This window comes from Aulostomus chinensis, chromosome 10 (genome assembly GCF_037954235.1).
Source record: "Aulostomus chinensis isolate RoL2024-O1b breed Wild chromosome 10, RoL_Achi_v1.0, whole genome shotgun sequence".
Taxonomy (NCBI): domain Eukaryota; kingdom Metazoa; phylum Chordata; class Actinopteri; order Syngnathiformes; family Aulostomidae; genus Aulostomus; species Aulostomus chinensis.
The window spans coordinates 20,141,077-20,168,028 of NC_141329.1; the positions used below are offsets into that span (position 1 = coordinate 20,141,077).

General features: G+C 40.3%; 1 protein-coding gene across 5 annotated transcripts in view; it reads left to right on the forward strand.

The window, feature by feature from the left end:
• The window catches only part of LOC147254793 (muscleblind-like protein 1), a 75,698-nt gene that overhangs the window by 21,233 nt on the left and 27,513 nt on the right, over positions 1-26,952 (forward strand). For all 5 annotated transcript variants that reach the window (XM_086216340.1, XM_086216343.1, XM_086216344.1 and 2 more), the window contains one exon: positions 3,580-4,676. In XM_086216340.1, coding sequence (XP_086072466.1) covers positions 4,503-4,676 — 174 coding nt within the window. In that variant the 5' untranslated portion in view covers positions 3,580-4,502. The remainder of the gene's footprint in view (positions 1-3,579; positions 4,677-26,952) is intronic.

Sequence of the window (26,952 nt, forward strand, 5' to 3'; positions counted from 1 at the left end):
GACACTGGTCCTGATTGGCCCTTCCTGTGTTGAATCTGCATATTCTCCTCATGTTTCACGTTGTTTTTGCTTAGTGGTCCAATTTCCTCTCAAGTACATACAAGTCAGGGTATGTTACTTATACGTAGTCTCACCTCCAGATTCCTTATTAATCTTTTCGGACCCCCAGTATCCCTCTTGAGTGACGGTCGTGGACATTTTAAATAAAAACCTTCACCACTCTCAAAAATTCATAATTCCATTCCAAACGGGTGATCTTATAGGGTGATCTTATAGTGAAATAATGTTCATCAAGAAAGGATATAATTTTTAAAAAAGTATTAATTTAAGTGAATAACATGAACTTTCACAAGGTCATTTACATTGTAGAGATATCTGGGTGTTCAGGTGCGACAGAGAAAACAAGGGAAAGTTATGGGAGTGGCCAGGAAGTGAGTAACAGTAGGTGACGCAGAAGACAAATTTTCCATCCATCCATCCATCCATTTTCTACCGCTTATCCTGTTCAGAGTCGCGGGGGCTGGAGCCTATCCCAGCAGCCTTCTGGCGTGAGGCGGGTTCACCCTGGACAGGTCACCAGTCCATCACAGGACCAACACATAGAGACAGACAATCATTCACACTCACAGTCACACCTACGGTCAATTTAGAGTATCAATCAGCCTCGTCCCCTCTTGATGTCTTTGGACTGTGGGAGGAAGCTGGAGCACCAGAGAGAACCCACACAGGAACAGGGAGAACATGGAGACTCCACACAGAAAGATCCCGTGCTCGAGCTGGGACTCAAACCCGGAACCTTCTCGTCGGTGTGAGGCTGCAGTGCTGACCACTGCACCACTGTGCTGGCCTCAGACAAATTTTGCCACTCCATATTTAATGCACTGGTAATGGCAACCCTCACCATATTCTCCCTCTTCACCACAGTCTTCCTGCCAGTTCCAGTGGGTTACCCTTGCCTCTTGTTGCTCCTGTCCATACACACATGCGCCACCCAAAATATCAGCACTGGCCTGAAAAAGCACCGCGCCACATATGCGACTGACCCAAATAGGAAAGCATGACGCATAATGTTTTACCAAGGAGATAGTTTTACTATATTTATTTAATCTTCCCAATCTCCCTTTCCTCTTTTTTCCCCAAAGTTCATTTTTCTTTATACCACCAGGATTTTCTCTTCTGTATTAGTGATTTAAAAAAAAAAAAACAATCTTTTGAGGCTTTGGCACTGCTAAATATCATCAGTTTGTGATGATCAGTGTGTTCCGGGGGGTTGTTTGTGATAAATCGATGTATTTTTTCAAGTACTCCTTTCTTTCCAGCTCATTTTCTATTTTAGTTTGTGATTTCTTTCACTTGCTAGACAGTCCCCGGAGAACACCGGCTGCGATTTTTGTATTCTCAACTTGTAGGAAGCCAAACAGATAGGAGGCTTAAGAATAAAGCTTTGACGGTGAAGTGTAAGATTTAAGATCTTGATTAGTGCTCTTTACACTCTTGTGCATGACCCATACTATTAATTGTGAACGACCAATGAAGAAATTTGTCTTTTTTTGTGTGTTCAATGCTGGTAGCGAAGCCATACTTAGCTAAAAAGTACATTATCTATCATAAATCATATATTATTATAGATATGTGATCACGTACAATTTTTTACATGATTTTTTTCTATGACAATGGCCTGTGACAGAGTTTAAGAGCAGATTCTTTCGCTGAGAATGCGTTTCCCACCAGTTTCTTACCCTAACATGTGGTAGTGAGGTCAGTCCTGCTGAAGGGAATTTTCATATTTTTTTGAGCGTATAAACATCTGTCCCCGCGGCTGCTTTAAATCAAGATTATACTGATCCTCCATAATTGGTATATTCATAAACAAATTACATTCGTTAGAGTCCGGGGAGTAGTGATGTGATGGAGCAGCATGTTAAATGGAGGTATGCATTGCAGCTGTGCGTCCGATTATAAGCACAAGAATATTTGACAAAACAAAGGTGGAACAATATGTCACCACATTATGTCTTCCTTCGCTTGTAATGAGCGACCTGCTGTAGTTCTTATCTCTGATCTCACCTGGACTCCTGCCAATCGCGACATCAGGACTATCGCGTCAGCTGATTGGTCTTCTCCAACCTTGCCAGGGATGTGCAGATTGATCATCAGTAATCAATGCTTTGTTTCTTGAACACATTTGCTATTGATACCTATGAAAAAAATATAGATTTGGTTTTATGTTGTTGTAAACTTAAAGGGAACGTGCGCAAAAAAAGTACATATTGATGCCAATGAAAAACACAGCTTGATTTCCTCTTAACAAGCAGGAAGACATCATTTGGATTATCAGTCAATTTATAAAAAATATAGACATATACATGTTTTCTATTATTATCATTTTTTAGTATAAATTTCTTAATGACTCAAAACTCAAAAATCCATGCCGTCTAGGCTAATCAATTCTGTTAGCGTAAACGCGTTGGCAGAGATGATGGGTGTGTGTTTGTGTGTGCGCGTGCTTGTGTATGTGTGTGTTTGTGCCTTGTGAAATTTAAATATACAGCCTAAACTTCAAACAAGTTATGGAGACATGTTATCTTAGTTAAATGCAACAAGCTAGCAACAGATTTGGATTTTTTTCAGAATCAGCTCCTTAAAACAATAATAAGGACGATTAAGTGCTGCAGTTTTTATGTCGAAGGCAAGAAAATTGAACTGTAAGGTATTTTTCAAGGGAATTAAAGGATAGACTTCCAGTTTCGACTTTTACTATCAACGTGTGAGTGTGTCAAAAGTGTTTAATCAATTCAAAAAGCTGTCAAATGTAGGTTTTATTTCAGTTGATTTGTATGGAGGTTGTCAAATCTGGCTGAACCGAGCCAGTTAGAAGAATTGTGCCAAAATAATACATGAAAAATCATATACACACATACGCCTGCATACACTGCCCATGTCACATGCTGACTGGACTGTGCAATACGCTATTCCAATGTAATTTTATGTATCTATAGACAATTTATTATTGAAGTGGAGGAGTGGTTGTTGTTTTATGTGAGCTGCTCCCTCGGGGATGAATACGTGTTTTCTATTCTGTTCTATTCAATGGATGTATGTAACTTTGTTTGTCCCTGAGGGTACTTTCAGTATTATTATCCATAAGTCTTGGTTTAGCTAACGCTGTTGCATATGATACCACTTTATTCTAGGATTAGATTTTCCAAAGCACCCATACATAACTCTTTTTTTTTTTTGGCACATGCTGGTGCATGCAAACAACTCTTTTGTTTGTCTGTCTTTTGATCACTCTCTTTGTTGCTTTCATTCATTAAAATCAGTTGTCTGTGCCTGACTGTGAGACTTTTACTGTTAGCAGTGATATGGTGTTTGATTTGATTTTCCAGCTGAGAGCCTGGCTGTGTGTGCGAGGGCTGTGTGAGCTTGGAGGATGTGCTCTTAGGAGACTGAATGGGAAACATATTCCAATGTATCTGAGTGTGAATCTAAATGCATGAGCGTGCGCACACGTGCACGTGTGTGTGTATGTGTGTATTATGCCCTGCTCCACTGACACTATTTCCTCCTTCTCCGCAGAGAGAAGTGCCTTCTTTCTCTGACCCCTGTGGCTGTTTGGCTCTACTGAAGCCACCTCTGTTGCTGTGCCTGTCCATGCCTGCTGGAATTGCCGGCCACACCAGGAACCACAGGACTTCCAGGACTGCCAACTTCATCCACTGAGCCACACCACTGACAATTCCTTCCTGCCGTCTCTTGCTCTGTTTCCCAGCCAGAACTCTCTCTATCCAGCCTCTCACCCTGTGGAAATCAGCCACTCCCTCCTCCTCTGCAGACAGAGCCTGCCTGATGCTAAAGACAGACAGCTTTTATCAGCTCCCGTGAACGGAAAGAGATTGTCTCTGTTCAGTCCCCCCCACCACAGCTTTCTCCTCATCTCCCTCTTTCTCCTCCTTTCCTCCAGCCCTGCATTTTTTTCATCATGGGACAACTCGATCGATAATGTGTTTTACCATTTGTCTCATCTGACAGTTCAGCCGGGGAGCGAGGTGATAGAGAGAACTAGCGTGTGTGTGTGTGTGTGTGTGTGTGTGTGTGTGAGTGTGTATGTGTGTGTGAGTGTGTATGTGTGTGTGTGTGTGCATGCATGTGTGTGCATGCGTGTATGTTTGAGAGAGAGAAGGAGTGAGGGATTACAAAGCAAACCTCTGTTGCCGTCACCAGCTCAGGCCGGGGGTGACAGGCAGTGAAGGCTTCCTATTACAGCCACAAACAGACTCTTAGGATGGGCTGCAGGTGTTAGGCGACTCCCAGGCCTCACGGGCTTCACATCAGAATCCTCCAAACTCCTGGACACTTAAAAACAGGTTTTTTCCCATGTCATTGACTTATACGTTCTCATCATCTGTCCCCGTGTCATTAGAAACACACAGACGTCGCACACATAATTCTATTTGCTGGATATCCATTATTCTTAATCAACCCCTCCAGCCTAGTTCAAAATGGCGGTGAATGTGACACCGATCCGGGACACAAAGTGGCTGACGTTGGAGGTTTGTCGAGAATTCCAGAGAGGAACATGTTCACGACCGGACAGTGAGTGCAAGTTCGCCCACCCTGCCAAGAGCTGTCAAGTGGAAAACGGCAGAGTCATTGCCTGTTTTGACTCACTCAAGGTGAGTATGACAAACACCTGTGATGGTCATTCATCACTGTCCTGTTTGCTTTCTTCTTTTTTTCCTGGTTTGCAGTGGCGACAAGTATATTATCTCAGTCTTATTCATATTTATTCAGGGGATTTTAGGGAGAAGTTTGTAAAAGGTGCGCTCGGTGAATGTTACCCTGGTGAGATTGGTTGACCCCCTTTTTTTAACAGAATAGATTGCGGGGAATTGCATTGATACTGAAGGAGATAATAAGATTTGTTTTTACTATGCTCCAATGAATAGGTGCAGTGTGGTAGGTCTCAGTCTGTGTGGGTGTATGCTGCTATTTTGGTGCAAAATCTGGTAAAATCCTTTTTGTGCATTGGGTATAAAAGAACTCATTTGAGTAACTTTAACTTTTTTTAATACTATATTATTATCCCCCCCTTTTCACATTCATGTCTAGTGCTTGCTTGCAGATGGAGAGTCAGTCTAGAGCAGGGAAAAAGGCATTTCTTTGAGATATTTATTCACAATGTGAATGTGGAGTAGATTTCAAGATGAGGAAATGAGCTGGTCAATACTCCTCTATGAAAATATGACAAGAGTGTCATAAGCATGAGACGCGTGTGTGTGTTTGTGTGAATGAGTGTTTGGTAAACTGAGATGAAGCCATAATCACATTAACATCTGTGAACTGGCCTCAGAGTTTCCTCACTCGCATGTAACTTAAGTGCAGGACCGCCGGGTGGGACATAGCAGAAGGTTCTGCGTGACTGTAACATCAACAGGCGGAATGGGAAATATAGAAGTAGGGCAGCACACTGTGTGTTTCATGTATGTATGTGAGTCTGTGTGTTATTTTGAGGTCATGCTGCACAGTGGGGTGTTCTCAGAAGGCTCTGCAATTTACTGTCTATTTTTGCCCTGGCACTGAGACAACACAATCCCACTGTGCAACTCCGGGCTCGCTTTTCTCTGTGAGACGGAGACGGGGAAAATTCAAACAAGAAAGAAACTGGAAAGAAAGATATAACATAGAATGGACGAACGGTAGAACTTGTGAAGTACATGTCCTCCACATGTTGAATTTCCATTGTGACAAGAAGCAAAAAAACAAAAACCAAAACAAAACCTGAGTCAAATGTCAACAAACTGTAAGCAAAGTTCATGCTTTTAGTTTAGGTAAAAAAAGAAAAAAAAAAGAATTCGAATTAAAAGGTTTTGATCAAACAGAATAGGTTTAAAAAGGTGCGAGAGGCAGAATTTAAAGTGAAAGAGAAAGAGTCAGGAAACAAATAAACACAATGTTTTGTTGAAAAAAAAATCAAATATTGAATCATTTCAAAGTTCTGTCCTGATGATGGATTTAAGTCTGGGGATTTGGTTGGATGATAGCTCTGAGGTTGAGGAACTATTGATTGTTTTTTTTGGATTTGTTTTCAAGTTTGGTATCGAATATGTCTGAAAATGTCATGCAAATATGTCAACTTCACGCTGGCGTTAGAGGAAAAGTCAGTCGGACCCATCCTGTAGAGGACGAATGAATGCTGTGGTAAATGATTTTTTTCTCAATATATTATGTAGGTGTTGACAATCCATTCAGAAGTTGCTGAAATGTTCCAGGCTGGAACGAAGTGCAATGACCAATAAACCGTCAGTAAGTCCTGCCAGCCTTGTGCTACAAGTCCTCACAGCCTTCTTCAGTGCAAAGAAAGACCTTTTGTGAGTCAAACAGCCTAAACATATCACGTCATCTTCACTTGACATGAGCTAATACTGTAAAACTAACTAAAAAATACCAACAGTCTACTGGTAAATAATGTCTACTTGTGCCATGTTAAGAAAAAAGTGCGACACTCAACAACAGCAAGCAAAATGTGCTTATTTCATAATACGTGTCAAAGAAATAGGTATTAAATAAATGATAAATTAAATAAAATATCCTGAAATGGAAAGTAATGTTAAGCTTATATATATTAAAAAAAAAATCCAAAGAAGGCACATGCAGCATTTTATCTCATCAGTCATAAATACATAGTACACATATAGCAGTGGAAACCTAACATTTGAAGGCATGCCTTCGGTCCAAAAGGGTCAACTGTGACAGCATGGTTTATAGTATGAACACATACTTGGTCTATAAGGAAGAAAAGTAAATATAAGACAAGTAGACGTGTACAAGCTGTACACATGCAGAGGTTCACGCACCGCAGCACAGTCTGATAACAGCTGAGTTAGTCTTTAGTGGGCAAAGTGATTCTGGATACTGTAGTTCTGTCTACTGTGTTGTGGACATGTCCTGTAATTTGTCTCCTATCTGATTGGCAGGTAGGATTTTATTCAGTGTAACTGAAAACCAGAGCTGGAACCAGTCAAGCCAGCCCTGGCCATAGCTTACCTTGGCTTGTAACTGGGGGGATTTCTGGTTAAGCCAGGCGCTGTGTTATTATAACTCTGGGCTTGGTTGGAGCTGTGATGGCTCGGGTGGGTTCGGTCGGTACAGGTAAGACAGGATTGGATAAGTGGGGCTGCAGGGGCATTGCTTGGATCATGAAAACAGACAGGCGGGCTGAGTCAGAGAGGACGAAAGCAGGGAATGTGCGAGGAAGCGTAGCTCTGTACTCAGAGCCCTTCCCTGCTCTCAATGCCAGGGCATTCCACAGTCTGCCTCCCTCCCCTGCCTCCATGACAGTATGATATATCTGCTTTATCTGCAGATGAATCCATAACACTGATCTGGACATGGAGAGATGGGCAGAGGGATAGGGAAGGGCAGCCAGGAGGATGTGGGGGGAAGAAGGGAGTGAAGGAATGGACGGTAATACACGTGGCTTCACGCTTCTGAACAATTTGTCATATCAACTGTTCCTCAATTCTTTGGAAAGACAGTCTGACTGAGTTAGGGAGGTTTGCTGGTAACAGAGAAATAACAGTAACTCTTCTTGCTTATTCCATCTTGCCTTCTGTATAAGTAGTTTGTCTTTTACAGCTTTGACACTTTTACATGGTCTATTTTCTGACCTTTAACTACAGTTTCATACAAGCTTGCAAAAGTTCTTATTTAACAATCTTTATTGCAGTATTACCCAGGAATAGTCCACATAATTATGTGCATATATATATATATATATATATATATATATATATATATATATATATGTATGTATATGTGTATATATATGTATGTATATATGTATATATATGTATATATATAGTTATAGTTATTTAAATTTGTTGTCAATTACTTTAAAATATTAAATTTTCCGATCCCGAGAATGTAGGGAATGATCATCATTTTGCTTGTTTCTCACTGCCAGTGCTGGGCATTTGGACAAAATTGTGCATAACTTTGCACAAGATAATGAAAATAAATATTTCATAAATACATCTTGATTTATGCAAATCATAATTTTTTAAACTTTTTTCAAAATTTAAAACTTTGTAGCTCTAACTAAAGGTGTCAGTGGTGAATGCATGGTGGAAAATCCCAATGATTGCAGGCGTTACAGGGGATAGAGAGATTGAAACCACCGTTGGAAGAGACAGAGACACACACTTTGTAAAATTGGCTTATATTACAGAGAGGCAACGACTGTCTCACACCCTGGAATCACACCCACAGACATGCACCCTTACAAAAAAGAGAGGAAACATTTGGAATATAAAGTAGGAGAACATTGAAAAAACTGCTCTAGCACTCAAGTGTTTTAGAGAAAAATAACCCTGAGTGAACTTTGGTTTCGTGTTTTATTCAACCTGCTCATATATATCTTTAATGTTAAGCAGTACATGTTGCGGTGTTCCCACAGACCTTGAAGGAAATGATATTTTGATGAGTTTGCCCACTGGACTTTTTGTGTGGTCTGTCTTCACTCCACTGTACCTATTCTAGCTCGCGACCAACCAAAGCCCAATCTGCTTAAGTTTATCTTTGTGTGTGTGGGTGTGTGTGGGTGTGCGTGACAGTCTCAAATCTGGCTGATCTCAGAGCTCAGGAACGTCAGTTATTCCAATTTTCCTCCGGTCTACTTTGTCTGTTTGCCAACGAAGTGGATTCATAAAGCTTTGGAATAAAGGCAAATATTTTTGTTCAGGAAACAATTCATTCCAACTCACATTTTCCCACTGGCTTGATTCATCCTCAAATTTACTTCACATTCTGTCTGATCTCACCTCCTAAAGTAGCCATGGCAGACGTTTGGATATTATAGTTGAACCAACACACGTTATGAGGAAAGTGGGTGGGTAAGAGACCATGATACGATTCTAACACTTGACTTTGAACACTTTAAGTTGGGTTTCTTAACTGTGATCGTTATTTCTCTCCCACCACTGATTTGACTGTGACTGAATCCGACCTTGGGCTGCAATTACACCACCAAGGGAAAGGTAGGGGTGAACCAAAGTGGCTCCACTGCTTTATGATGTAATGGCTACTCCTATACATGCTGTGATTTACTTCCCAGTGGTTTGAATTCCCTACATATTGATTATTCATTCTTAAGTGGTGTGAATCTTCAGTCTCTCTCATGATTTGATTACGGTTTGCCTGTAACTGGCTACATTTTTGGTCAATTAACACCATCAGTTAAACGTGTATTCGCTTTATTGAGAAAGTGTTCCAGCTTATTCTATTCTTTGTGACTCTACACATGAGATGGATGAGTGCTTCCTATACTCAAAAGAACTTTCATTGAGCGAAAAAACATAAATATGCGTGCTTGTCTCTCTCTCTGGCGGTGCTCACTAGAAATCAGTCCATGTAGCGACATCATACATCTTTTAAACTATCCCGTATTTACAGAAAGTGCTCGGATAAGTCAGGGTGTCTGTGTGTGATTGATAGACACCCCTGTTTTGTGCTGCGTGATCAAATCTGCAAACTCTCATTAATGTATTGTGCTCTCTATTCGAGTCAGTTGTGATGGAAAAACCTTGTGCTAAATGCTACTCGGCTACTTTTGACTCCATGACGTACCTCTATGAAAGTTCTCGAGTTAGTTCTCTTCCTTTTCTCAGGGTTTACAGCAACTCCTCAAGTCTTGCCTTGGCTTGAGGCATTATCATGATTGTAGATGTTAACATTGAAACTCAGCTAATGCATCGGGCCTCTTTCATACTCGGCACGCATCTTGATTAGCTCATGTTTTCCTGGCGACAATGCAAAACACGTCCAGATGCATTCAAAAATACGAGCTGAGATTTTATTTTTAATCACTTTCTGCCTGTCTCTGCCTTCTTCTGCTGTATATTTTGGTAAAGTTAGCCTAGCATGTTGCCCATAGTTAAACAGTGTAGAATTGCCTACATCTGCATCACCATCTATGGTACAATCTAAGAATTTCCACATATTCAGTGTTGTGTGTTCCTACGCTTTATGTGGATCGCACACCAGTGGCTTCATGTACAGTAGGTCTGCATTAAGTTACTCATAGTTATTAAATATTGTTAATATATGCTTCAATTGTGGCTAAAGCTCAGCTCAGGTTAAACCTTGTTCTAATAAAAGGTTATGCTGAATGAGTCACCTCATCAAAACAACGGAGTAAAAAACGGAAAATTGAAGAAATAGAAAGGATTTATGACCTTGAAAATGAAAACAAATTTCAAGAAAACAGACATATCCACAGACAAATGAGCTACCAGATAAAGTGAAAATATTTTATCATATATTTTATCAAATGCAATTGTGTTTCATGGCTTCAATATCAAAGGAGCATTTTTTTTAATGAATTGCAAAAGACAAAACAGACAACAACAACAACAACAACAAAAATTAAAATGATTTTTCCTTCTTTATTGGACAAGTCTCTTACTGGCCTGTGCCCTTAATATCCGTGGGAAAGTAAAGGGACTGTAGAGGATGACAGAGTTTATCCTCAAATTTGCCAAAATACACTTCATTACTCACCAGGAGATTCTCCTCAACGTTATTTCCAGAGCTTGAATGATTCCAGGAAATGAACCAGAAATTTGAGGTTCGGCCATGCACGGTGAGATGAGCTGGTTATCTTGCTGCATGAAGGTTTCTGCTACAAATCTGTGAATTCCTTTTCAAGCAAAGACCCGGTGAATCTAGAATGGGTAGCCTACTGGATCAAGCCCTCAGGACAGACACCACCTGTCACTTCAATTCAGCGATTCTCCAAGCGAGAGAGAAACACACAAATGAGGTGACAATTATCATATTCATTGGCAGACACCTGAGAGTGATTATTCCATTTGTATGTTCTGGCGGGCGACATGCTTCGCGTGTTCCAAAACAAAATGACCACGTTATTCCATTTGTGTTTTCTCACTTTTCCTGATTGAAAGATGTCACAATTTGAGCGGCATCTCTATACCAGCAGATTTATTCATTTATTTATTTTTGGAAGTGCAATGAGGAAGGAGTCCTTGTAAAAGAAAGCACGGGAACAGCTTAACGCTCTTACCATCTTATCCTTGATAGCTGTGACTAAGTACAGCTTTCGTTATTCAAACCTTTAACTGGCTCTTCGTTTTCTCAAGGGAACGATGACTGTGTGGTATAAGGCTTTATTCTGTATTTATTCTAAGCACAGTAGACGACTCCTCTGCAGTTCCGCTTCTACTCCCTCTGATGATTGATACGTGTCACTGTGGCCCGGTGAAAAACAAAACAATCACTTCCATTTCTTCTAAATTTATTCTAAAAGCTTTTTTTCTTATTAAAAAAAAGACAAAACTTGGATTGGATGATGATGCAAAACTATAAAGAGCATTATGAAGATGATATGTCAAGACGTTAGGGATTACTTACAGGGAGCTGTTGTTATTGTCGTTTTTTTTTTTTCCCCATTATGACAAGTTATCAGAAATTGTTAAATAGAAATGTCTGTGTTTACTTGCAATCTAAAATGTCCATTGAGGATTTATGAATCTACTTATTTATCAAACTCAGCACTGCACTTCCTCCAGGCACCAGTGATACACACAACGAGTTTGATGACGATGAGATGAACCTGTTAGCTTATCAAGTCAGTCATACAGAGATTTTATACCTTTATAGATGGATTTGTTTCAACAAGAAACAAAATAACACGGAAAAACTCCATCCATCCATCGACGTCTTCCGCTTATTCCTTACTAGTAAGGGTTCGCGGCATCCCAGCATCTACAGGCGAGAGGCGGGGTTCACACTGGACAGGTCTCCAGTCCAACATACAGAGACGAACAACCATTCACACTCACATTCATAGCTACGGTCAATTGAGAGTATCAATCAGCCTCGTCCCCAAATCACATGTCTTTGGACGGTGGGAGGAAGCTGGAGTACCAGAGAGAACCCACACAGGCACGGGGAGAACATGGAGACTCCACACAGAAAGATCCCGCGCCCGAGCTGGGACTCGAACCCAGAACCTTCTTGCTCTTAGGCCACAGTGCTAACCACTGCACCACCGTGCAGCTCATGGAAAAATTGTCATTTTAAAGTTAAAAAATAAAGGGATTTTAATTAGGAATGAGTCATAATTTTACAGGAAATACAGTGCGATGAGATGACTAAGGTACAAACATAATTTTCTTAGTTCAAATCTTAATTTCCCCTGAACTGTTTGTCTCTTTTTCATCTTCGTAATCAAGAACGTGTTTTGCCAAACACTATTAAATTGGAACATAAAGAATGAGAAAAATGATCCTTCTAACCAATGTGGAAACATCACAAGGTAAAGCAAGAGAGGTTTATTTTATTCTGCTGTATTTTAGTTTGTGACATCCTTATTATTAAGTTATTGGTGTGTGTGCGTTCGTGCGTGTGTGTCACTGAGTGTTTGAATCTCAGTCTCACTCTCAAACAGTGTTTTAGCAGTTCATGTTCGTGTCATTAACATTATATGAGTTGCTGGAATACACCTGAACGTTTGCATAATGTATTTATTTAAAATTCATTCTTTGACGACTGTTAAATGTGAAATAAAAGTCTAATAAAAAAAATACAGATTTTTTTTCGTGAAGCTCATGATACAAACGTAGTTTTCATCAAGTCCCAACAGTACATCATATCTTTTCCTAGAATAAACTAGAGGGAGTTTTGTTTTCTTTTTTTTTTGGGGGGGGGGGGGGGGTTATCTATAAACACATAAAAAAAAACCCAAACAGATTAATCCTACAAATATGGTTCTCTTTCTTTCTTCTAAAAAAGAAGCCTTTAACAGCCCTGATAATTTGTTTTTTATAGAAGACGACACATTGATAGAAAAATTAATGACATGTAGCAGTGGCAATCCCTCTAACATCGGGAATCCTTCTACTGTGTTTAAAAAATCATAAAAGTGATGAGATTGAATATGTCTCTCAACAATGATCAGGCGTAATTACATGTTGCCTGATTTTTCAGAAAATTGCCAGTTGATATCTGAGAGTGTAGCGACATCTTGCTAAAAAAAACATTTCATTCTAAATCTCCTGATATCTCACTCTTGGTTAAGAGTTCCTAGTGTTATTTGTTGCACATTAATTTACATAAATGTATCTCTGAACAAGGGGTGGCATGGTGTCGCAGTGGTTAGCACAGAAGGCTCTGGGTTCAAGTCCCAGCTTGAGCATCGATCTTTCTGTGAGGAGTCTCCATGTTCTCCCTGTTCCTGTGTGGGTTCTCTCTGGTACTCCAGCTTCCTCCCACAGCCCAAAGACATCAAGAGGGGAAGAGGCTGATTGATACTCTAAATTGACTGTAGGTATGACTGTGAGTGTGAATGGTTGTCTGTCTCTATGTGTTGGTCCTGTGATGGACTGGTGACCTGTCTAGGGTGAACCCTGCCTCTCCCCCGGAGGCTGCTGGGATAGGCCCCAGCCCCCCTGCGACCCTTAACAGGATAAGCGGTAGAAAATGGATGGATGGATGGATGGATGGATAACTCCATACAGTGAATGTGAACAGCCTGTACACTCTCCATCCAGCGCTAAACTTGTCTCTCGGGCTGTTAAAGAGTTTCACAGCCTGTTCACCTGCAGTGGCTTAACTGGGTTAGTGAATTGGAAAGTGTAAAGTTGAGCAGACAGATGCTATTTCAGGCTTCTTGGCCATTTAACTTAAGAAAGTAGTTACGTATAGTTGCCAGTTCAGGTTGGTTGGCCACTGTTGGACGGAACACAGCCATGTCCTTAAGTGGCAGGCTGCACTATAGAGGTGCTGTAATTGCTTCAGCTTAATGGGAACTCGCTGCTGTGTGTGCATATTAAACCAGCATTCCCAAGTGTCCTGAAGGTGAAGATTGTGCTTTTGATGCTGCACGTCCTTGTGCAGTCGCGAACATATTAAACACAGAAATTTCCATTCTGTCCTTATGGTGATACATCGGTGTGTTATCCTTGTATTCACAGGAGCTTGTTCAAATGTGTTTACTAGTTAATTTAAAATAGATCCAGTGGTGCTTTATTTCTGAAAAAATGTTCTTAAAGTCGGATACATAAGTAAGGATGTGCTCCCTAGATGCCAAAACACATTTAATTCAAATTTACTTCTTTAAAAGGCAGTTATCAGTATGGCTGGAGGGTGGCTTTGGTCTCCACCAAGGTCTGGTCGAGTCCCTGTTGTGTTATGACTCATTACATCAACACACACACACACACAATGACTGTGTATAGGAATGAAAATGGAGTTTGACGGGCTTATCCATTGGGACATTATTAGAGAGCCACGTTGTAATTTAAAAAAGGCCTTTTTTGTATTTGTTCAGAATTCTCTGAAGCACCTAAATAATTCATGTTGGATTGAATGTGTTAAAATTCTGAATAATGTTGTAATAATGTCTGATAATAATGTACCATTTGAAGAATTAGCAATTAAAAAAATCTAAATAATTTGCAAGGGATTAAGGTTTAGAAATATGTGTATTTTTTTTTTTTTGCTTGTTTTTGTTTTGTAGTGAAATATTTTGAAGAGTTCAACTCATACAGACCAGGACATTTGCTTTTACAGTGCAGCCATAGCCACATGAGCTGAACCTCATTGGGTATATATTGACCTAAACAAATATACTTAACAGTCCTTGAAAAGACACAACAATTAAGAATGTGTGTGAGACATTGAGAGAGAAAATAGGGAAAAGGTAGCACAATATATCTATTGAGATAAAAGCCCTGTAGAAATCAGTGTGTGTGTGTGTGTGTGTGTAGCTGTGGTGCACAGAGGGATACAGCTACTGGATAAGAACTCTTGAAAGGGAACCATGCTCCAACAGTGTTAATCTGCTCTGTATCTGTATTCCACTGTCATGCTCTTCGCTCTCATCCTCTCTTCTCATTACCTCTGTTAATCTGTCTCTACTCAACCCATCCAGCCCCCTTCACCCCCTCCTCCTCCATTCGTTTTATTTATTTATTTTTACCTTTGGAATCCCAGACACATTAATTTCCATTTCACACATGGTGATTTTTTTAATCTTTTTTTTCTTCATCAGTCTTGACCATATTTTGGGGGACTTTTTTTTTTTTTTTCGTTTTAACTGACTTTTTTCACTCGTCTTAACCTTCAGGAAGGGATGAATACAACCAGATGGGTGCTGCTGTCAGCCACTTTTGTCTGCAGGGTCACTAAGGAATTCTGCATTTACACTGGCAACAAGTTTGATAAGTACTTAAACATTGTGTTGATGGGACAAAAAAGTGCATCCACCAGAGATGAAGATTCAAGTCATTGAAACGCATGCACATGTGACTTGAGACCTGACTTGGACTCATCTTCATCAGGCTTGAGACAAGGCGGACTATCTTGTTAGCTAGCATCCGCAAACTTCATACAGACCTGATCAAATTAACCGCTGTACGCAGTGGCTGTGTGTTTTTTGTTAACGTTGAGGTGAGCGAACACATTTAACGTTAGCTTGGCCGCACCAATTACGTATTAATTCGCTACTGGATTTGTGGTACGTTCACTTGATTAGCTTGGTGAGGATGGGCACTTTTTTGTGCTGGTGTTGCCGTGACAATTATAATTCATCCACATTTGCAATGCCACAACCTGTTGGCTAATGTTAAACTGAGAGAATTGAGATGACCACGGCATTTGGAAAGGGGGTGGGGGTGAAGACTTCACGCGGACTTGCAAGCACATGAGCATGTATTAACGCATTAGCGCCGTGTTAAGGCAACATTTCACTGCAATTTAAGCCTAAAAACGTGGCTGCTGCAGGAACGCGGGATGGCAATTTGCTCTTTTTCTATGCCATACATGCACATCAGTATGGAGGGAAGACTTTTGTGCAAACTATCGAGAGGAGATGCACAAGGGGAGACTGATCATTTATTCTGCTCTGTAAATAAAATCTTTGCTGGAGCGCACATGATTGTTTTGCGGTGAAAGTGCCTTTTGTCCGCCGGCATGATCTAGATTGCATGTTAGTTGTGTGACTAGGAGAAACCCTCTGTTTTGTCAGTTTTTGACATCCTGTGTGTCTTATGATCAATTTGTTTCTCTTCGTCCACTTTCCTGCATTTAGATGTTTGCTACATTACTGTGTATTTTTGTTGTTGTTGTTGTAGCAACACAAATAGTACTATTATTTTTTGATTGGCTTAGAATTACTCCCCTGTATTATTTCTCAGCCTGATGATATCTTCATGGGATATTCCTCATAGCTAAATATTTGACTCCTCCAAGCAACTAAACTCCTTTTGTAATGATCCTCTTCCGTTATGGTCTTTCCTATTCAATTGAAGTTTGAAATTGTCTTTAAATATAAATATAAATAGTATTTATGTATGCCTACGTGTTCCTGGTGTACAGTAACTTAACTACAAATCATTATGTTTTATGGCATTCGGCTTATCCACTGAAGTTCAAGTATAATGCGTTTTTGTTTTTGTATTAAATATGCAGGCTTGCGTTTATTGGTGTTTGTATTGAAAAAGTGATCTAAGACAAGAGAATGCTGAAGGAGATGCTGGAGACCCTGATGTCATTAAAAGTTTCAGTTTGATTATTCTGATTTACATCAGAGCAAATGTTTCTTTGTTTGTCTATTGTTGGAATACTGCATTAGAGATTCAGAAAACATGAGCGTTAGCAAGTGGTCACACTTCAAAAAGGTTATCATCTGATGCAGATCCATTTATAGAACTGGGTCTAACCAAGCTGGATGTATCATATCTGTTTTCTCACATAGCTCGGCCTACATGGGACATTATGAAAGGAAGCTTTTATTAGCACATCACCATGAAGTAAATAGTGAAGAGGCAGCCAGCCGCTATCAACTTTGTCTGGCTCTATTCATGAGCGAGTCCCCCCTTGAAACATCTCCTCTAAATGTCTCCCTGTCCTCAGAGAGGCCACCATTTCTACATCCATCTGTGGATACGCTGCCTCAGCATAGACTCACACACACGCACGCACGCGCGCGCGCGCGCACACACACACAAACACACAGATCCATCTTTAAACATGCTGCATCAGCATGGAGACATGACACAACAACATCAGAGCCAGAATACATACAAGGGCATTCAGGAATAGCCACATGATCATCTTTCTTCAACCTTTTGGTTCTTTTTCTTTTAACCCTGGATTTCTCATTGTTATTTAACTCTGAAAATTATGTTAACCAAAGCACTCTGCAAGGAAAGTTGCTCCTCAATTTTATGGCTTTGTATATGTGTGCATCTGCATGCGTGCTTAAGCAGTCTAGAGGTAATATCAGCATCTCCGCATGCTGAGTCGTGATGTCCCACTGCTACTGCTGCTCCTGCTGCTGCTGCTGTGAACAGAATATGTAATCGGTTATCGCCTGATCCTCTCATGTTAGTCTTGCCCCCTAACCCACCTCACCAAACCATGTCTTTCTCCAAATACAGCCTCCTTTCCTTAACCTGGTTCTCTTCCTCTTCACCTCCATCGTTCTACATTTAAAGCGTGCCATCGTAATCCTTCAAGAGTGGTGCAGTATAACAAACATTTAAATTAGTCTGCAGACAAGTAAGGTGTCCGGGGGTGGAGGGAGAGGTAGATGGAGAGACACAGCAACAGAACATTAATTCACCCCGAGACAGCAAGTCGTCTGCCAACTTGTTATCCCACTTTTGTCGTTAGGCAACTCTGTAAGTCTGTCTGCTGCTGTCTTGCCTGTCCTGCATCTCTTTTTTCTTCTAGCTGTCGTTGACCATCTGCTCTTCATCAAATCTCAGGAATTTAGAAACTATGGAACACACTTTTAAATGCTTAATCTTTCACTTTTAACCCTAAACACAAACACATTCACATTCTGAGGCAAACAGGTCCTCTCAGTCTCCCACACAGAGTGACACGTGCACACACACACACACACACACACACACACACACACGGAGATCTTTGCAAACCTGTGAAATCATAAGTATTTACCTCAGGTAGAAAGTCACCTCTGAGTAGCTTTTGTGTTTGCTTAATGGATGGAAGTTGAAGGTTGGATAAGTACAATTACTGCTGTGTGACATTTTGACTTGATTATGTATTTCATTATGCTAGTCATTCCATGATAACTCTTAAATTATACCAAGCTGTAATTGAAAAGAGGTATTAAAATAATACAGTAGAAAGTCTGAAAGATCCAATAGGTGTCACAGGAGAGATGGTTTATTATTTTTTGATAAAATATACCAGGTCCGCATGGTGAGATTAGGAGTGTCTCTACAGTGAACCAGCTATCCTTTGCAGAGGTCACATATGCTCCCCACACATGCGTGGGTTTCCTCCGGGTGCTCCTCTTTCATCCCGCAGCCCAAAGTCATGCATATTAAGTGAATTAATTAGTGTAAATAATACATGGAAATGTGTCAGACCCGACAGTGATGCATTTTGAACTTGGATTACACCTGGGTATCACCGCAACAAATAAAAAACCATTAAGATCACTTAACCCTGAATTGCTCCTGCCAGGGAGGCCAACACCTTGCATGGATGCTCCACCCCCATCAGTGTGAATGGGTGAACGGGACGCAATATCCTAAAAATAGGGATGTCCAATTATATCAGTACATTATGATGAGTCACATAAGCCCAGTTTTGCTAAAGTCTCTTCTTCCAATGTGGGACATCATGAGCTTTCCCAGTGTTCTGGGTAGTTAGAAAAAAGAACATTGTCACTTTTTCAAATTCACAATCTGAGTTTTTAGGTATAAACAGCTTGTAAATATATAAGAATTTTGTATGGATAATATTGGAATCAGTAATTATGGACTACCAGCCACAGTCAATGTTAAAATGGCATATCGGTAAAAAAGAAAGTTTCTGGTCTGTTACACTGTAAACGCTTTTTGAGATCTAGACTGAGATTTATTTGTTTGGGCATAACAGCGCAAGTTAATAGACTTATAGTATCAAACAAGAAAATGTAAACAAGAGTGAGGTATGGAAGTGCTGGATGAAGCCACTCCGTTTACCTTTTATGTGAAAACAACTGTAATTATCTTTGCACCAGTTTATCTTATTGCCCTAAAAAGTTATCATCATAACTTCTTACCAGGCAAAGTCCATCTTAATGAATGATACAACTGAACACAATGCTAAAATCTATTAGATACTTGGGGTGCAACAAAATAGTCAACTCACAGAACGAGATATATATATATATATATATATATATATATATATATATATATATATATATATATATATATATATATATATATATATATATCACCGTGGGAAGCCAAAATAAGTCCACACATGGAGCGTCCACTACTTGTTCGACCTTTTCTTCCTCCATTTTGAAATAATTGTTTTGCTGCTTCTTCTTCTTCTTCTATGGTGTTGCTACGGTGTTCCTCTTCCCTTGTAATATGTGTATACAGTAGGCGCGAGCGTCAAAAATCATCAGTGTTTGTGGTGCGCAGCGCCGCTTGGCATTGTTTTGTTTTTTTTAACATTGATTTTTATTTTGTGCGTATTTGAATTTTATTTCATCATTTTTTCATTTCCGTGAAATTTCCTAACACCCCGATCAGATATATACATATTTTACATCTGATCAAATGTGATTTTCAGATTTCAAATGTGTTCAAGTGTGCCGCAAATTTCTCTCTTCCGAGCGACCTCCCTTCCCAGGGGACCCAACGGATACGCGTCTGTCATCAGCATGTTTGTTGTTATTTTTTTTCACCCTGCAGTTATGAACATGCATTCATAAATCTACTCATTGTCCCCATCACTCACTCTTTAATTAGAAAATAATCAGAGCTGGATGAGAGGTTCATTAAATCTCATCCGTAAGAGCCATCAGCTACCAAACATGAGAGTGGGATATTTATCATGCTTATGAAAAGAACTCAGATGCCTCCTCTGGTTTTGTTTTCTCTGCTGAGAGACTGAAACAGTAGTTGGGAGGACAGAAACAACAAACTTACATGGAAGAATGGGTGAGCAATGAGACATAAATAAAGGCGGCTTTTAATGGAAGGCAACAATAAAGTGCAAGAGTTGTCGGGAAGTACAGAAGGTATACAGTCAAGGGGGAGGGAAAAAACAGAGATTATTAGAGTAGTGCTAATTAACAGAAACCACACAGTTCAAGAGCACTTTGTCGGAACACATTATTGATCCTTTATGACCATTATGGAACGGATGTTTTTTTTTTTTTAAAACAGCTATAGGTCTTCTTTGCCTTCTCTTTTTTTTCTTTAAAACTTAATACATCAACTAAGAAATGTAGCAATCTGTAAAAATGCACTTACTGTAACAACAAACACTGCAACAATGAAATGACCCCAGAGCAAAAGCACCATGGTTCGATCCCTGCCTGGATTGGCAGAACTATAGACCTGAGCTCCTGTATATATATATATATTTTTTTTTCTTTTTCTTATTAATAATTGTATCCCTGGATGGACAGACAGACAGGGTAGGTGGTGTCACCAAGCAGATTATGAGCAGAGGAAAAGAGTTGTGCAGCAGTGAAAGAGTGATGGATGGGCAAGCAGACGTTTACCAGTGTAACATGGACAGTGATGGACAGATGGAGGTGAAAGCAGCACATAGATAAATAACAGCGTAGAAGTGAATGGCAGCGGTGTGAGATTGAAGAATGTCTGTAATATCCCTTTATTGTTACAGTGCATGTTGCAGGGCTTGTTGTTAGATATTGTGATTCTTCAAAAGGCTTTAAGTGGATTACATTGGTATTAGGCTCAGCCATCAGAGAGAGATACAGCAGCTGTGTTGTTTGGGTCTGCTGACAGCACGCCGTCCGTCACCATGATGTCTTCCCCTGCTGATATTTGCAGTCTAGACTAAAACATACATCATAAAATACGCCATCATCATGACAGCCAAATTAAAGTGAGATGTTTTATGTTGAAACAAAACAAAAACAAACATGTCAGTAAAACTCATTCTGTATTTTCATTGGACCTTTATGTTTTTTGATTAGATTTTACCATTGAAACAATGGATGATACCATTGTGAAGGTGGGCCCCCCTTTCTCTCCCCCGCTCTTTGCTGTAGTGGTGCTCGCCGACTTTGATCAATGTGGATTGACGAGGATGAGTGTGCAGCCGGAAGGGACTCTGAGGAGGAGGAGGGGTGATGGCCTTCTTGCTCTGTCACTCAGTCTGTGTGTGTGTGTGTGTGTGTGTGTGTGGGGGGGGGGGGGTGTTGAATTAAGACACAAACTGTCATGCTTTTCTCCATGATGTATCACTGTACTAAAACATATCCTTAACCTGTAAATGACTCGGTCTCTGTGTCTTTTCACTGCTGGATGTATCTTTGTCTCACCTTCTCTCGCTTGTGTCTTTATCAGAGTTGGACAAAGTGTCTGTGAATTTATCCGGGGGAGGCGGGGGTTATTATTCACAGTTTTTACCATATCTTGCTTTGGTGTGGAGTATTCTAAGATAGGAAATGTGCATAACTTCAAACAACAAACAAACATGAAGACATTGATACACTGAGAAAGCTTTTATCAAATCTATTCGATAATAAATCTAAATGTTCCACAGGCTTCATTTTCCAGCTCTGCAGCTGTTGATGGTGCCAACGATTACACTCAGTGGGATTACATTTGAGATATTACTATTGTGATTGCTCAATTAGACCCTTTAATTGGGGTACTGTTGTAGTGGTAGTACAGAGGAACCGGTAAAAGTGTATTTAATGATGAAAGCATACTTCAAGTTGCAGTCTGACTCTCGTCTTGTTGGTGTAAATACAAAGACCAACAAATACGCATACAAACTTAACATTTCTCCTCGTCAATTCAGAATCTTGTTGTTGTCACTCCTCGAACCTACCATGACTACAACTCCTTGACTGCACTGTTGGATCTTTGGAGCATGTGCAGAACACCTACATCATGTACGCATACTGATTGTGTCATTGTGGCTTTAACTCTGATGGTTAATCTCTCTAAAAAGGAGCAGCAGACATTCCCCTCCAACCCCCCCCCCCCAAAAAAAACAGCCTCTGTTCTCTTTGTGTGTGTGTGTGTGTGTGTGTGTGTGTGTGTGTGTGCTGAGCAGGTCTATGCATTGGAGTGCGTATGTGTTTCAGGGTGGTATCATCACTCTATGAAGTAATGAATGCTAATCCTCTCTTATCTACTTTAACCTCAAGGCAATGACACTAGTACAGTGACACCCTACATTGGAGGAGAATGGTGTGTGTGTGAGAGAGAGAGAGAGAGAGAGAGGAAATGTCTCTACTCGTTTATTGACGTCTTTCTCACAGTCTTGCTGCGGAGCTTCAAGGCGCGGTCTTGTGATTATTCGCCACGTCCCCCATGACTCATCAGAAGTAGAATAGAATAGAACATTCCTGACTTCTGACTCTGGTTCATCTGATCCCGACTCATCCCAACAGGAGTGCAGAGAAAATGATCGTCATTTATAGCAAATCCCTCCCCAGATCATCTAAAGAGGGCACATTTACATTTTTTCTGCCTGTTTGTTGTTGCTGTCCTCTCCTGCAGTTTCGAGAGCTGCCCAGTTGCCAACGATGTCATTTGTTTTCACTTAGCAGCCACTCTGAATAGCTGCAAACGATCACAGCACAAACCAAAGGCAGCAGCCGCCAGTCTTCCTCACCCTCATCTTTTGTCCATTCACAAGAGCTCCCATCTTCTCTTTTTTTCACTCTCTCTTGGTGTTTATTTTTCTCCAGAGATTAAGTGCAATCCTGGCTTTTAACAGCTAAAAAAAAAATAAATAAAAATCTGTTCTGTTTATCAGAATCACATATTGAAGTTTGTCACCATGGGGGAGAAAGAAAAAAAACCCAAATCATTTTCTTAAATGGATCAGATGTGACGCTACTTCTTTGCCGTCATTTTAAGTGATTTTTAGTGATACTGAAGCAGTTTCTATTTAACCCCTTTGACTCACTGCACTGCTCATCAATCACCAAAGCTCGCAAGCTACTTTGTGCGACTGCATTGCAAGCAGTACGAGTTTATAGGAGTACTTCTACCATGCATGTTTGAGCTGGAATCCACCTCAGAAATAGAAAATTGCTCGTGGTAACAAATGTTTGACATGGATAATATGCTACGTATCACTCTTTCCAGTCAGAAATGCAAAGAGAGATAAGATGACAATTCAGTTAATATCTGATAGACCTTGACTGGATCACCTGCGCTGCATTATTGCAACTGAAAACAGAACATGTTCATGAAAGGAGTGCAACTTGAAACTAGCTCACTACACAATGATATGACATCTGGCTTCCCCTTTTGTTGTGCTGGAAAATGCTAATGTTAGCCAGAGTTGATGGGTCCTATCTGGATCTGTGTCTTTGAGACTGTCCTTGGTACTGTGTAAAGCATAAATGCTCCTGATATGTGTGATATCAATTCCTTTCTGACATTTTAACAAGGTTAAAACAAGGCTGGTTTTATTTGGAAGGAATTTTTTAATACATGACCTCATTCCTCAACATGATTTCATCATGTCAGATTTGTCATCAACAATAAAAACTAAAAAGTGTTCAGAGAGCACACACCTCCGCTGAAGTAAACTTTCAGCCCTTGGCAGGTTTGTGCCTGTACCCTAATTAAAGCTGCAGTCAGTGATGAACGGGCCCTTGCAACATCTGCACAAATATCAAATGTGTCTGTTTTGTAGTATGAGAGGGAGGTGAAACCTGACATTATTTGGATATTACATGAAGAAGTGGATGAACGATGGAGCAAACATAACTCCCTGTGTCCACTACGTGGTGCTAGAGAACAAATCTATTGCTCTGGCAACATGGAGGAAGCATTATGATTTAAAGTAAGCCTGTAGATGTCTGCTGGCCTAGAATCCTCATCAAATGTGAAAGTTGGGGGGGTGGGGGGAATCCAGATTAAACAGTTTCTTCTTCTATGGTGTAATTAGCCACATTGTTGTGGTAACATAGTAAAAACTCTTCACAGTTACCTATCAACAAGTTCTGACCAAAATTTGGTCAACTCACTCAGAAAGTGCAAATTAAAAAAAAAAAAAGGCAAAATCAAACAAACAAAAACACTGTGTCTCCTGTTGCCTGGTGGCACTATGACAAATCTGCCCCGAAAATGAATGGGTTCTCTCTTGGTGCACACACTCTTTGCATAATCCTGCTGACAGTCAGACAAACAAATGCCACCGAAATTAGGAAAACAACCCCATGATCCTGCTAAACATATTTTTTCTTTTATTTAAGACATGAAAACAAGAGGAGCTTGAGATTTTAAAAAAACAAAACAAACAAGTCTATTCCCATCAGCTAGTGAAGCCCATGCATCTGCAGAATGAGAGTTACGATGGGCAGAAAATAATTAGACCTAAATGCTGTTGAAACCTGTGTGCCTGTTCACTAGCATTCCATTAAGGCTGTTTTAATGGCTCCGCTCTCTGGCTGCCTTCCTGGCACGCTGAAGAGAGATAAAACTGAATTAGACCAAAGTTTAGAGACTGTGAATAAAGAATGCAGACTCTGAGAGAGTGAAGGAGGCAGAAAAAAATATAGAAAGGGGATGGAGAAAGATAATTGCAAGTGAAATAAAGAAGCCACAGATGTAGCATCTCTTACATCAATATCATAAGTCATCAGAGTACCACAAACTCCTAGTTTTAGTACACTGCATGTGCTGCTTGGAACAGCTTTGATGCAGGCACATACACACTCATCTGCTCATGCACGCTTTTCAGTCAACATACATCACACACACATCTACACATGATCATAAGCTTATGTCACATACAGTAAAGAACACATACATATCTAATAATTACCCACAGTTGTATTAAACAATAGAAAAATGTCATTATGTTGAGAGAAAATGTGTAACTTTAAGGCTGATATTCAGGGGTGAAAGTGAGCTGGAACGGGCCGGAACGCAGTTCCAGTAAAATATTCACAGCCAGAACGGAGTTCCGTTAAAAAAGGAGGAGGAGGGAGCTGTCAAAATCCCGTATTGAATAAAGGAAACAACGTCTGAAAGCGGTTTCACACTGAACGCGGCAGACGCGAGTTGCTGGGCTTGGTTTGCACTCATGTGACATCACACTGCACCCATGTACACAATGAATGGACTTCCCCCGCGCAGCCTGCGCCTTACAGGTTCAGTGTGAAACCGCCTTGACACGGAGTCGTGCCCATGAGTGCATTTCCGCATGCGAGGCGTTTCTGGTTGGCTGACAGACGGACAGGTGGGTCACGTTACCAGCATTGTTAGTTTTGATTGGTTAAAACCACGTGTTCTGCTTTCACGGAACGAAAAAAAGAGAAAGAAAACAGAGGGCAAAATCAAAGAACTCGGCTGCTGGCTACCTGCTTTGGCACAATGCAACGTAAAATAAGTGACATGTTTAAGCGAAAATGTGACAGAGTTGAAGAAGCAAGAGAAAAAGTTAGCAAAATTAGACCCACGGAAGATTCAGACTCAGAGCAACTCATTGATAAGAAGGAGTTCCAGGGAGAGACTGTCTCTGTGGAGTCTGCCAGTGAGGACCTACAAGAAGAAGAAATCATTGAGTGATATTGATGATCTGTTTTTTCGTGTATGCATGTCTGCCTGTTCCCTGTTGTTAGCACTGTAGTGCGCAATTACTGTAAAAAGCAGTTTTCAAAGCATTTCCAGGGGTAGCGCGGGAAGGGTGGGGCTATGGGGGCTGCAGTTGTGTGGGTATTAGACACCCGGAAACTGGAATTAAAAATCACCCAAAACCGATTAAAAACCGTAAAACTTAGTTGGTGGGGCCTTGGGCGTGCGCTTTTTTTTAGGCGTGCATTAAAAAAAAAAAAAGCAGTTCCGGCAAGACTTTTAAGCCACTTTCACCCCTGCTGATATTACCGTTTCCAATCAGCTGGTCTCTTGTAGAATAATGCTTCACAAAAATTAAGAGGTAAGCGTCTCACGTTCATGGTTATGAGCATAATTTCAACCATAACAACAAGAAGCGAGGGCACGCTCACAGAAATAACAATGCATAATTACCAATTAGTAATAATAATAATAATAACAAAAATTCCATTGTATGAAGCCACCTTTCATTTTGCAGTGACTCTGATCAAAACAGAAGTCTATGAATAAAGATTTCCATGCGTTTATCAGGCCTTTGAGGCACATTTTCATGACCACGCATTCTCTGAAACATCTGGTAATATGAAGTGAGAATGAAGAGCACATCTCAAAATTCACCACAGTATTCGACTAAAAATAAATGACAAGTTATATATTGGCATTAAAAAGAATTATCAAGTAAATCTGAACCACGTATATTTGAATATACAAATATTTGAGCAAAGTACTTCGATTTTACTGAATATGAGTTACTTCTATTTATTTCTCAGAAAACTTTTGCATGATGACAAAAATGATGACAAACCATGTGTGTCCTTGTGCATGTGTGTGTGTGCATGTGTGTGTGTGTGTGTGTGTGTGTGTGTGTGTGTGTGTGGACTTGCTGGTATATTACATTTGACATGATGTTGAAACGCATATTTCCTAACAGAGGTGAATCAAACATTTCTCGCCATGTAATTGTGGGTGACGAGCGCCAAACAGCTCAGTGGGACAGCGGCTCCTGTTAGCCACGACTGTTAATGATTTTACCCCATTATTGCCCATCCAAACATGCTAACACGCTGTGAGGCTAAGTGGTGCATTTAAGGGGAGTGTAATCGGTATTCTGTCTCATTGAACACTGGAAGCTTTTGAGTGGAATCAGCGTCATCTGTGACGCTGACATAATGATCGTCTTTATTCCTGTTATAGTTTCTGCAAGTTGTGTGGTGTCACCTCTGTCTATCATTGTCTAGGATTCCTCTGTCCACACATCTATCTTTACTTTGTCTCAAAGGCTTATCCCTCTGCCTATCTAAATGAGATTTTTAAGGTCATTAACTGA